The following is a 12,160-nucleotide window of genomic DNA, read 5'->3' on the forward strand; positions in this document are numbered from 1 at the left end:
TTGAGGGGCTGATTGCTTACAGGTGGAATCCTAGGCATTTGAACTGGTTGTACCACTCATCTTCAGTCTGCCCAAAATCGTTCCCTGCAGTTGAACTGACTGAGCAACCTTGAACCACTTCTCTTGCAGAAAATAGAGAGGATGGTCATGGCAGAGTTTTGAGAAACGTGACTAGTTCGGAAGTGATCTCAGGAGGAGTTTAGCCAAACATAGCGAGCTGCAAGCGAGACATTTGTTGGAGCTAGGAGACATTTTTCCTTCTCTTGTACAGTGAGTTTTCCGTATGATAAGGTTTATCACATCTAGAACGGCGCTCTTGCGTGCTGCAGTGGAAATGTGCAAACGGTAACTGTGGATATCAGCGTGACTCACAAAGAAAGAAAGGGATTGAGTTAACTGCGGTGCCTGGGGGACGATGGAGTTTATATTGTGTGTAGTCATGTTTTTTACAGAGTTGCACATGATTGGTAACTGTCGGGTGTACTTTGCTCTGTGAATTTGCAGAAAGAGAATGTTTAAATCAGTTTAGATAATGTATGTAAACAGCGTAATCTTCTGCTAGACTTGTTAATGTAAGTGCTGACATTAACACACTCTTTTACACAACTTTAATGACTGAGAAAGTAGCAATTTTCTTCGGTGATTTAATTACATGTTTGCCACTTACGCATGCAAGGTGTTTGTGCAAGCTGAAGGACTGCGTTCTGTTCTTCGTTTTCTAACATGAGTGTCTGGGGTTAAAATTTTACAAGGTTGAAAGGCAGGGAAAATGAGTTTTAGAAAAATGACATCAGAAGGAATTTTTTTGGTTGAAAATTCCTGAAATTCTCCAGAGCCATAGAACTCTCAATATTTTGTGTGTTTGTCTATGTGTGAATATGCACACACAGTAGTTGAAACAGACTGGTATGCGTTGGTGTGTTGCAACATATGGCATTACAAACATATCCCAGTGGTATCCGAAGGAGGAGGGAAATTAGATACTCAGATTTCCACGCTGTTGACTGTACCTTCTTTTTCCCACCACTTGTGTATGTGTGCCTGCATTTAAGAAACTATAGATGGAGGTAGTATCTAAGAGATGAACTTCCAGGTCCCTGTGAAGAGCTATTTTATGAATAATGTTTCACTGTTTCACCTTTCGTGGTCCACAAGTCAGTCTTTCTGGATCACTGTCATATTCCTCAGAGGCTTCAGACTGCTGTAATATGTTAAATAAGCCCATCCCAAACAAGTTTCCCCTTTATTTCCCTCATTTGTATATCTTCCCTTGCCTAAAATTACATAGTGGGAAGTTTAGGATACGTGGGATGAAGTCCTGGCCTCACCATAATAACTTGTCATGCAAAAATAATGACAGATCTAATGTTTGATGTGCATTACTTGAAAATGGACTACTTTCGTAGCTTTCCAATAGGGTATCTGCAGCTGGCATCCAGCTCTGTGTGAGCCGGAGGTAGCAGCACTGACATTTTAGAGAGAGAAAATAGTATTTCAGGTCCCGGTTATAGACCTTTGTGTTTTTCTCCAGGTTGGTTCCAATGTCAGTGTGGCAACTGACTTCAGAAGAGGATAAAAGAATAGCCCCAACACCACCTAATAATTATATTGTATATAATGCATGCTATATAGCAAAACTAGTATATATGGTAGTTATGAAGCTTATACGTTATTGCTAACATCGTAATGGTGTTGTAATTGCTATTCTTGCCCAACAGAATGATTTCTAATGCAGAATTAATATATGCAACCTAGAGAGAATTCAGGTTGGTGTAGGTGTAGGATGGGCACCAATTCAAGATCTGTTTGACCCGTGTGTGGTTTTGGTGCAGCAGAGTTTGGGTGCTTGAAAGCTTCCCTCTGTTTTCTAACCGCTGCAGCCGCATGCTGATAAATCTGTTCCACTGTACTGCTGGTGAGTGTTTGTACGTGTACAAAATCTAAGCAGGCTCAAGCAACTGAGCCTACAAGGCACTACAGAAGACTCTCACCTGGAAAAGGAGATAAATATACTCCCCCGGCTGAAAAGTAATTGCCCATTTAGAGCCAGGGAAGAAAGAATTTAGCAAGCAGTTTGCTCTGGCTTCCCAGCTCTCCTCCTGCTAATAAATCATTGTGATCAGGCAAATAAGCGAGCAACCTTCTTTCTGTTCTCAAACTGTATTAGGGAAATACTGGTTGAAAGCAACAAAAGGCATCAGTGGGAAAACCTGAAGTCTTTTAAATTTAGCGTAATTTGTGGTCATTCTGTTTCTGTTTTCTTTCCTTAGACAGTAAGAAATGGGTGACTGGAGTTTCTTGGGGAACATTTTAGAGCAGGTGAACGAGCAATCCACTGTCATCGGGAGAGTCTGGCTCACAGTGCTCTTCATTTTCCGCATCCTGATCCTGGGAACAGCTGCTGAGCTAGTGTGGGGAGACGAACAGTCAGACTTTGTGTGCAACACCCAGCAACCTGGTTGCGAGAATGTCTGCTACGATGAGGCCTTCCCCATCTCCCACATCCGCCTCTGGGTCCTGCAGATCATCTTTGTGTCCACGCCTTCGCTAATGTACTTTGGGCATGCGGTGCACCATGTCCGCATGGAGGAGAAGAGGAGAGAGAGGGAGGAAGCCGAGAGGCGTCAGCAAGCTGAGGTGGATGAAGAGAAGCTGCCCCTGGCTCCAAATCAAAACAAAGGCAACAACCCTGACGGGACCAAGAAGTTTCGCCTGGAGGGTACCCTCCTGAGAACGTACATCTTCCACATCATTTTCAAAACCCTCTTTGAGGTGGGATTCATAGTCGGTCAGTACTTCCTCTATGGCTTCCGAATTCTCCCCCTGTACCGCTGCGGGCGGTGGCCCTGTCCCAATCTTGTGGACTGTTTTGTCTCCAGGCCCACAGAGAAGACCATCTTTATCATGTTCATGCTGGTGGTGGCTTCCGTGTCCCTCTTCCTCAACCTGGTGGAGATCAGTCACTTGATCATGAAAAGGATCCGGAGGGCCCTGAGAAGACCAGCAGAGGAACAGCTGGGGGAGGTCCCAGAGAAGCCCCTCCATGCCATCGCAGTCACCTCCATCCCGAAGGCCAAAGGCTACAAGCTGCTGGAAGAAGAGAAGCCGGTGTCGCACTATTTCCCTCTCACAGAAGTAGGGGTTGAGCCCAGTCCCCTTCCATCAGCCTTCAACGAGTTTGAGGAGAAGATTGGGATGGGACCATTGGAAGATCTCTCCAGAGCATTCGATGAGAGGTTACCATCGTATGCACAAGCGAAGGAACCAGAAGAGGAGAAGGTAAGAGCAGGGGAGAAGGAGGAACGAGAAGAGCAGCCAAGACCTCAGGAAGAGCCAGGGGTGAAGAAAGAAGAGGAGGCGGTGAGCGATGAAATTGAAGGGCCTTCAGCACCTGCTGAACTTGCCACTGATATGAGACCCCTCAGCAGGCTAAGTAAAGCCAGCAGCCGGGCCAGGTCGGATGATTTGACTGTATGAAGGTGCAGGATACAGGGAGCACATGGAAAGGAAAAGGTTGAAGAGAAAAGGAGAGATAGAGAAAGAATCAAAAGATATTTTTAGGCAAAGTGCTAAAATGGCCATTTGAATAGTATTTCCTCTTGACATTCTCAGCTGGAAAGGTCCTATCACGGTAACTGTGCCTTATTTGCCCTGTATGTTCCATTTGAAAAGGAACATTTTTCCCTGTTTCCACATGCCAGATCACTTCTTACAGTAATATCTACACTGTACACATAACTGATGTCTTTTAAAACCTAACATGGCAGTGAAACCCAAATGTCACCACTGTGAACGTATTTACTGGAAGCTTTGTGTTCCACATTTCTCTAGGAACGCGGGGAGGATCTGTCTCTTCAGCCAGCGAGGGGGAAGACTGATTAACAACTGTATCTAGTATTTCTTTTCCTGTTTCCACCTATGGCATGCTGAGCAGATCTCCCCTTAACTGTTGGCACGGAATTGCAGTTATTTAATTCACAAAATTAATTCTGTGCTTCGCATCAACGTGCTGAAATAGCAAGCACTATTCCCCCTCCCTATTCAGAAAATAAAAGCCCAAACATCCCCAGTTTCTCTGCGAATGCAAATCTGAGTTAGGTAAAACATATTTTCCCTTTGCCAAAAATATTTCTGCTCTTCAAGTGACATTGACAGTAGGCAAGGTTAACAGTAGCTCTCTACTCGGATTTAGCAGATGACCACAGATGGGTTATTTGTTCCCAAGAGGGTCATCCAGCCCTGAGCCTATTTCCGAGCACCAGAAAGAATAATTCAAGTGATATTTTTTACTTGTAGTCTTGTGACTTAAAGATCTGAAACTCAATTTAGCAAAGCAAGCGTGGGGAGACTTCTGTGAAAGGAGGAAACAGCCACAGCCCCCAGAGCATGAAACCAAGTATAAGCCTTCATGGCATGATCCTGACATGTGCTCAGTTCCTGGAGCACCCAGACTTACAGGCACTCAGCAAATCTCAGGTAGAGAGTCCTGAAGGCACCCATGAACTTAAACCAGGGCTCTGGGGAACTATGTGACTATTTAAACCTCTAAATACAAAACGGGTTGTTCAAGTTTGAAAAGTCTGATATAATAGTCTTTTGACAACCTTTGTTTTAAATTTGACAGACGGGAGCCAGCCAGTGGTCTACTTCTCTATTAAATGCCAAAGCCTCGAGTAAAACAAGGCCTTGCAAAAGATTATTTAGACCTTTCGTGCCAACAGATCTGTACAGAACTCTCGGAGCCTCAGCAAAAATCTTTTTTACAAAAGGCAGAATGTTTAAATGTCTGTGCATTTCCAATTTTAGGACTACAGCAGCACCTTTCGGCTGGGACAGTGCAGCAATGCGTTCAAAAGCTTCAGGTTAACAGCTATGTTCCCCCAAAACTGAGCCTCATGCCAGGAAAGTGCAGGTATGCACTCTCATCTGCTCTGCTCTGCAAACCTCAGCCCCTGCCAGCTCAGCGAATTCTTTCTGCTGGGCTGCAGCCCATCCCATTGTTCCCTGAGCAGGCTCTAATCCAGGTCAGGGAAAAAAAGGTCTTTGGCATAATGCATAAAACTCATCCCGCCACCAGCTAGAAAAGACCCCTTGTGGTCTCCCATTGTAGCAGGGCTGACTCAAAGCCCACGGAGGTCAAATGGGTGTCTGAGAGCTCTGGGTAGGCTTGGGCTGACACCTCCAGCCCTGCTGCCCCACGTCCCAGTCCAGGCAGCCACCAGTACAGTCAGTTCTGTCACTCGCGGGTCTGACCACAGTGCAGTGCCCCTGCCTTGTTACGCAGCTGCCCTGTAGAGTGCAGAGGTGGCTGGACTTCACTGCCGAGTGATGTAAGCTGTACATATGTAGAAAGTTTGTAGGGTGCATTGGAATTCTTCAGCGCCATAGCGATGCCACATTTTTTTTTTTTTTTAACACTATTAATCCTTTTGCTCCTCTTGGGCCTGTGTATTTTCCTAAGGTTTGCAGCCTGAGGTCAAAATCTTTGCTCCTGGACAAAGGCTGTTAGATCGTCCTTCCTTGTGAAGGAAGACTGGAAGGTACCTCCTCAGTTTTGGGAAGGAATGTGGCAAAACAACACATGTGAAGGAACACGCAGAGAATTGGAGGCTACTGCTTATCTGCTCTTTTAATACAGAAACAGGAGAAGAGTTAACACAAATGGAAGGCAACTGAGGACAGAGAATATTTTTCAGCAGGAAAAGAGTCCACTGTGCCCAATTCAAGATACTAGAATTTGAGAAAGGGCAAAGATTTAGATGAACAGCAAAATCACCACACTTAGATTAGATGGGATCTGTTATTTTTTGTTTTCTTCACAGAAAGTTATAAAGCGTAAACTAGAAAGATATAATGGAGTTTTAATGGTTCTAAGCATCAGCCAGCCCAGTTGAAGGGGGCTGGAAACACAGGTCCCCATAGGTAAAAACCAAAAACCTGTAACCCTTCAGTATAAGGTATCTTCTACCTTCTTCAGAGCATCTGACCCTTCCAGGTACCAGTGTATTGGACTAGATGTATCACCCTCACCCTTGTTGACTTCTAATTACTTGAAAAATCCTTTTATATGCAAAGTATTTTAATAACCATTCCTGTTCCTGACCTCTGACATGCATACCTTCATTAGATCACTGGACTTCTTAAAGATGAGTGCTTATTCATCGGAGGTATATGGTTTACAGTACAGCCATCAGGCAGTCCAGTCTTTAATCATCAGATGTTGAGTATGTCGTTCTTTTTCACTGGAGTGCCTCAGTAAAATGCGCTGTATGCAGTGGACTCAATGGACTCAACGGACACTGTAGTTTTTTCGCAGCTGCTGCAGGAAAGCTCGTTTCTTCCTCCAGGTCACGACAGCACAATGAAACAAGCCAGCACTTTCCTCCTGCATCCACTCAACTGCTTGTGGTTTATTATTTTTTTTCGAGCCAGTTCTCAAGTACCCTGCCAGGCTGCTGGTGAATCTGTAGACACCAAGTACGAGCCATGGCATCTAAGACAGTGCTTCTCAGCAAACTGGGCAGGGAACTAACAGTCCGGTCTTCTGGCATTCAGCCTCAACTCTGCAATGAAATCACTGTGGGACTGTCAGCAAGTCATTCTTCCTTCTTGTACAATTGGGAATCATTTTCTACCTCACGAAGGTGATGTGAGGCTCGATATATTGTGTTAGTAATAAAATGGGAGGTCCTTGGTGGAAGGCCATACAGATGAGCAAAGGATTATTGCTATTTCTGGATGTGATAGCATATAAATGTGGTTTATTCCCTCTCAATGAGACAAATAGAATCATTTATTCAAGAAATTCCTAGTGAAGTTGCATAACAGCCTCAGAGCTGTGGATTCAGTGTATGATTCTACTTGAAAAATGATTACGCAAAACATATATATATATATATTTATATATATGTGAAGAACAGGGAAAATTATCTTTTGGGAAGGGGGAAGTCACTGGACAATTAGAGCCATGCCTGGATCATTTAAAGGGCTGTGTTCGCCCTTGGCTCCCTGTGCAACTACATTGCTAACTGGTAGCATGGCTCTCTGCAAGGAGCATAAGGTACAAGTGTCAAAATCACCAAAGGAGGTGAAAGTAGAAGAGAAAGGTAGTGTCTTAGCTTACAATAGCATGTGGGAGTTGGTGTTCTCTAGTGTCTAGAGCAGTGGACCTAGGATAATAATCTTAGATTTATTTCCAGCTCTGCTTCTGACTTGCTGTGATAATCACTTTACTTCTCAGTGCCTGTTTTCTCCACCTGTAAAATGGGTGTAAGAATTTCCACCTACCTCACAGGGATGTTGTGAGGCTTCATTAATTCTGTTTGTAAAGTAGGAATGATCTGATGAAAAGCACTGCTGAAATGCATGGGTATCCTTGTTATTTCCTGGCAGAACTGCTAACTTGGTTCATATATGATTCCTCGACCAGAAGGGCAGTAGTTTGAAAATGTGAACACTTCACTGCACTGACAACATCAACACAGATGTGGATTTGCCATGAGTAAAAGAGACTTTATTGATCCCTCACCCCTCTCTCCCACCTTCGCCTTGGCCTTGCCATATGAAGCAGCGGTGACAGTGTGGTTCCATGGACTTCTCCTCCATCCCCAGCACCCAGCCTGGGGCAGCATTTATGCTTAAATAGGACAGTTTCTGGAGCGAGGGGTGCAGGCTGGTAAAGCTCTAATGGTTTTAAGGTCCTTGCAAGGCATGTGGGAGAGGGTTGTATCATGCATGATGTCGCTGGGCTTCTGTTTTAAACCACTCAGTGCAAACTCTGAGTGAATTTTCCAGAGTCTCCATGGAAGAATTTACAATTGCTTACGGCAAACAGAAAAAAAGCCATCCTTCATTAATGCAAACCCACAAATTATATTATACTGATTCTTTCCTCTAAGTGAGATAGATACCAACAATCTATTAGTGCTGAAACACGGGGTACAGATTCCTCCTCCTGTAGGAGGGATCTGGGGGGATCTCTGCTCTCTAGGCCTGTGTGGGCATGAAATCTACTTACTGAGGGAGGAAAGTCCAGTCTCCCCTGCCACTCAGTAACTCACTGACTGTGCAGTTCTACATTTAAAGAGCGGTTGTGTCACACAATGCTGAAAAAAAAAAAGTGGCAGTTTGCTATTTTGTATAGAAAATGGCTTTTCAGGCTGACAAGTGAAAGTAATCCTAGCCTAGGCATAGTTTTGTTTAGTAAAGACAGGAACATCCATGAGAACTAGACTAAAGCCTTCCTATAAGCCTGAGGCAGTTGTGATAAAATGGTATACGGTGCCAGATTTCCTGAGGGCCAGGGCTGGATAAGTGTACCAAAATCAGGGGACTTTTCTAAGTATTGGAATAATTTGATTTCCCCCCCCCCCCCCCCCCCCCCCCCCCAACATAATGACACTACTATTTCTTAGGCTCTGTGTGTGCTACACCTTTTCACATGGCTCAGGAAAGGCTTTTTGCCAACACCAAATGTGCTTATACAGTTGAGTAGTAACCATGGCAAATGAATGTGTCTTGACTTGCCAAGACATAGCCTGGCACACAATCCTTTCCTTGCAACTAGCTTGGCATGCACCTATTTCAGCAGAACAGGCAAGGCTTGTGTCTCTGTCAACAGTTTGAGTATTTCTCTCAGCAGGTCATTGTATAAAAAGACATTAAACATTTGTTCAGCCTAGAGAGGAGGGGTCTAAGGGTATGGGGAGCCCTTACTGCTGTCTTCAGGTACATAATGGGGAGTTATAGGGAAGATGGAGACAGACTCTTGACAGAGGTGCACAGTACAAGGTCAGAGGCAACGATCACAAGGAGCAGCAAGGAAAACTTTGGCTAAAAACATCCTGACAAGGAAAAAAAAATGTTCAAATGGAGAGTGGTTCAGCACTAAAGCGGGTACCCAGAGACACAGTGGGATCTCCATCCTTGGAGGATGAAGCCTGACTGGGAAAAGCACTGCACACCCTGGTCTGACTCTGCATTGAGCTGAAGGTTGGACCAGCTGGTCCCTTCCAGCCTGAACTACCTATCCCACAGGAGGCTGAAAGCTCAGTGCAGCCACTGCGTGGTAGAACAACAGGTGTAGGGCACTTTCTGCCTCTCCAGGGTGTTCTGGTAGAGCTCGCTTAGACTGTCCCAGCAGGCAACACCAACCGACCGGGCACCACAGCAGAGGCTGATGCACAAACACAGTCAACTGATGTTTGGTAGCCACAGAAGCTGCTTGAGGCCAGAATCGTGTTGTGTAACTGGTTTGGAAAAAGCATTACAAATAAATAAAAAAATAATAAATAAAAAAAAAAGGACTATGCTTGTCAATAGACAAAATCATGGAAATACAGGGGGCTTAGGTCTTTCCAGTTGCCTTTAATTTTGGTGTCAAGTGTGCCTTTAAATCCATCTGAAAGTGCAGAGGACTGCATTTTAACGTTCTGTCAACAAAATCCTGTGTATTTTAAAGCTTGCTGATCTGGGATGAAGCAGAACTGAATAGAAACGGTGATTACAGAGCTACTGACAGAACGTTTTGAAAAACACAAAGACTGTTGGCCTTTGCCTTGCTAGATCCAGCCTGGCATAGTAAAAGCAAAACAAGCCATTTATTGGTTTCCAAGGAGGGAAGGCTATGTTGCTTGGAAAGTCATGGAGTAGCCTACCAAAAAAATTTTAAGTCAACACAGCAAAGAATGTATAGTGAAACAGTAAACAGAAAAGTTGGCTCCTGTGGTGCTTCCCTGAAGCTCAGGGGAGAGTTGGGTTGAAGGATGATCGGGGTGAGGAAACCCAGTTACAAATGAGCATACCAAAAAATCCTGGGGGTTGTGGGGCAGAGGCTGTGCGGGGGGGCAGCGAGGAATCCCAGGTACTGGCACAGCATGCCAGCTGACCGGCAGGCTGCAGGCAAAGGCCAAAGTAAAGAAACCAGTGAGCTCATCAGCTGAGTACCTCATGGTAAGGATAAGGCAAGCCAACGTGAGATATGAATTAAACTCAACCTGTTACCACATCTGGTATTTCTGGATTTTAACACAGCCAGCAACTTTACAATTGAACTTGTATGCGCTGGTTCCTCTATTTACCTGGTAGAATTGAGAACCAGAACTAGTGTGGACAAAGCTTTTTTCCCCCCAGTCCTTCTACCTAAGTGTATGAAGAATTACTGGGGCAAAAATTTTCAGGTAAGTTTCTCAACACATACATGTTAGTTCAAAGGAAAGTCACAGACAATCCCATAAAGAAATTCATCTATTGCCGGTGAACACCATCACCTGAACCCACCACAAATAAGTTCAAGGCATGAGAATGATGCTGGCTTACTCCCAGCTTCAGAACTCCTGTTTATGAAAACCTCTGGAAAGAAGAGAGAAGAAAATGGATGGCCGGCTGCCAGCTAAGCCTATTTGTCATGAATGTGCCCTGTAGCACCTTCTGGAAACCTGTGCTATGTCTAAATATACTCTTGGCCAACAAATGGCTTGAATTCAACATGCTCCACCTTTCCGCTTTACTTAACTGCAGTTGTCTCCACAAACTGAATGTAACATAGCCGCATTCGCACTTTAATATGTGGAAGAATAAAATACAGAATGGTGCAGAAACCTGCCAATATACTGACCAGCCCTTCTTCCTCGTACACTGCTTCCCCTCTCTGGCCACCTCCATCTATATTCCGTTTAATGAAACTACCAGCCTGTCCCAATTGAAACTCGCCTTTGTACCTGTGGAGTACCATGGACCCTTCTCCCCACACACGCCCATCAGCGGCTGTCTAAGGAGGAACAACATGGAATAAACTTCCCATTTTCTTTTTACACTTTTTTGTCTTCCCTGAAGGAGAAGTCCTGGGGCTGGGGGGTGGAGGTGGCTGAGTTTTTCCAGTAGGAACAATCTTCTTCCCTGTGTGTTGACCCCAGGGCTCAGGGATCAGTAATTTACAGCTAAGCTGAGGAATGTTTCAAGCCTATTTATAAAACATGCAAAGAAGAAAGTTTAAAGAGCGATGACCAAACTCTGTCTTGTTTTTTAACCTTGTGTTGAAGTGAGCAGAGATGCCAAGGTGTAAACAAGAGCAGAATTTGGCTTTGTGTAGGTGTTTTTTTTTAAAGGATTTCCTGTTAACGTCTGTCTTTAAAAAGCAACCGAGGACTAACCTTGCCGCACAGCCTACCCGCGCAGAACAAAACAACCACAGATCCCTCCAAACTCAGGAATCTCATCACTTTAGGAAAGATCAGTTTCTAAGCAGCAGATTTGAAAAGGAAAAACAGGGAAGTCCCGATCTCAGCTCTGTGTTAATTGGCAGCGATATCAGAAGCTGTAAAAAAAAAAAAAAAAAAAAAAAAAGGGAAAAAAAAAGGCCTAGTATGATATACGATAATGTGCTCCCTCAGTGTATTTCCCTGTGGGAGCTGGGTGCTTTTTTCTCTTTGCAATGCTGTAGACAAGGAGACGAATTTCACACCAAGATGACTGCCAGCAGCCTGCCAGAGACTGCGGGACTCATCCAGCGGCTGGGCACAACCAAACCGAGCCCTGTTTTCCTAGTGCAACCACTTGTAATGAATAAAGGTGCCTGATTTTCACTCAGCGGGAGCTCCCTGTTTTGTTCAACTCTCGACTGGCCCCACTCGATCCTTCCTCTAGGATTTATTATGCCAAGCGCAGCCAGCTTTGAGCGGCAAAGGTTGGCCGTGCTGTTGAGAGGAAAAGAAGGCCCAGGCGCCGCGGCGGGGGTCAGGCGGGGACAGGACGGTGGCGCCTCACACCCACGGGCATCACGGAGGTCCCTGTTTGAACTTGCGCTTCCCTGCTGGCCTCCGGCCTCTGGCCCTTGCGCTGCGGGCACACGCCTCGGGAGGGCGGATGGCACAGGGATGGCGCCGAGGGCGGAGGGAAGGCCGCCAGGCCCCACGCCCGCGCCACCCCTGCGCAGGGGCCCGCGGGGCGCAGCGGCAGCACGGCCTCGGCGCGGCCATCCCGCCCCTCCGCCGGGCTCCCCCCGAGCGCCGCCGGGGAACGGCATCGGGCTCAGCGGCACCCCGCCCCCGCCGCTCGCCCCGCGCCGGTAGAGACCCCCGGCCGTGCCCCTCCCGGCGCTGCAGGGCTGTGGGTGGGGCTCCCTGCCCGCCCCCGCCCCTATGCTCCGCCCCATTCCCGCCCC

General features: G+C 45.9%; 1 protein-coding gene across 1 annotated transcript; it reads left to right on the forward strand.

Moving 5' to 3' along the window:
- Positions 1-2,276: 2,276 nt before the first annotated feature.
- GJA8 (gap junction protein alpha 8) lies at positions 2,277-5,378 on the forward strand. Its single transcript, XM_005236050.3, has one exon. The coding sequence runs from the start codon at positions 2,281-2,283 to the stop codon at positions 3,475-3,477; it is 1,197 nt and encodes a 398-aa protein (XP_005236107.2). The 5' UTR covers positions 2,277-2,280; the 3' UTR covers positions 3,478-5,378.
- Positions 5,379-12,160: the final 6,782 nt, after the last annotated feature.

The sequence above is a fragment of the Falco peregrinus genome, chromosome 4 (genome assembly GCF_023634155.1).
Source record: "Falco peregrinus isolate bFalPer1 chromosome 4, bFalPer1.pri, whole genome shotgun sequence".
Classification (NCBI taxonomy): domain Eukaryota; kingdom Metazoa; phylum Chordata; class Aves; order Falconiformes; family Falconidae; genus Falco; species Falco peregrinus.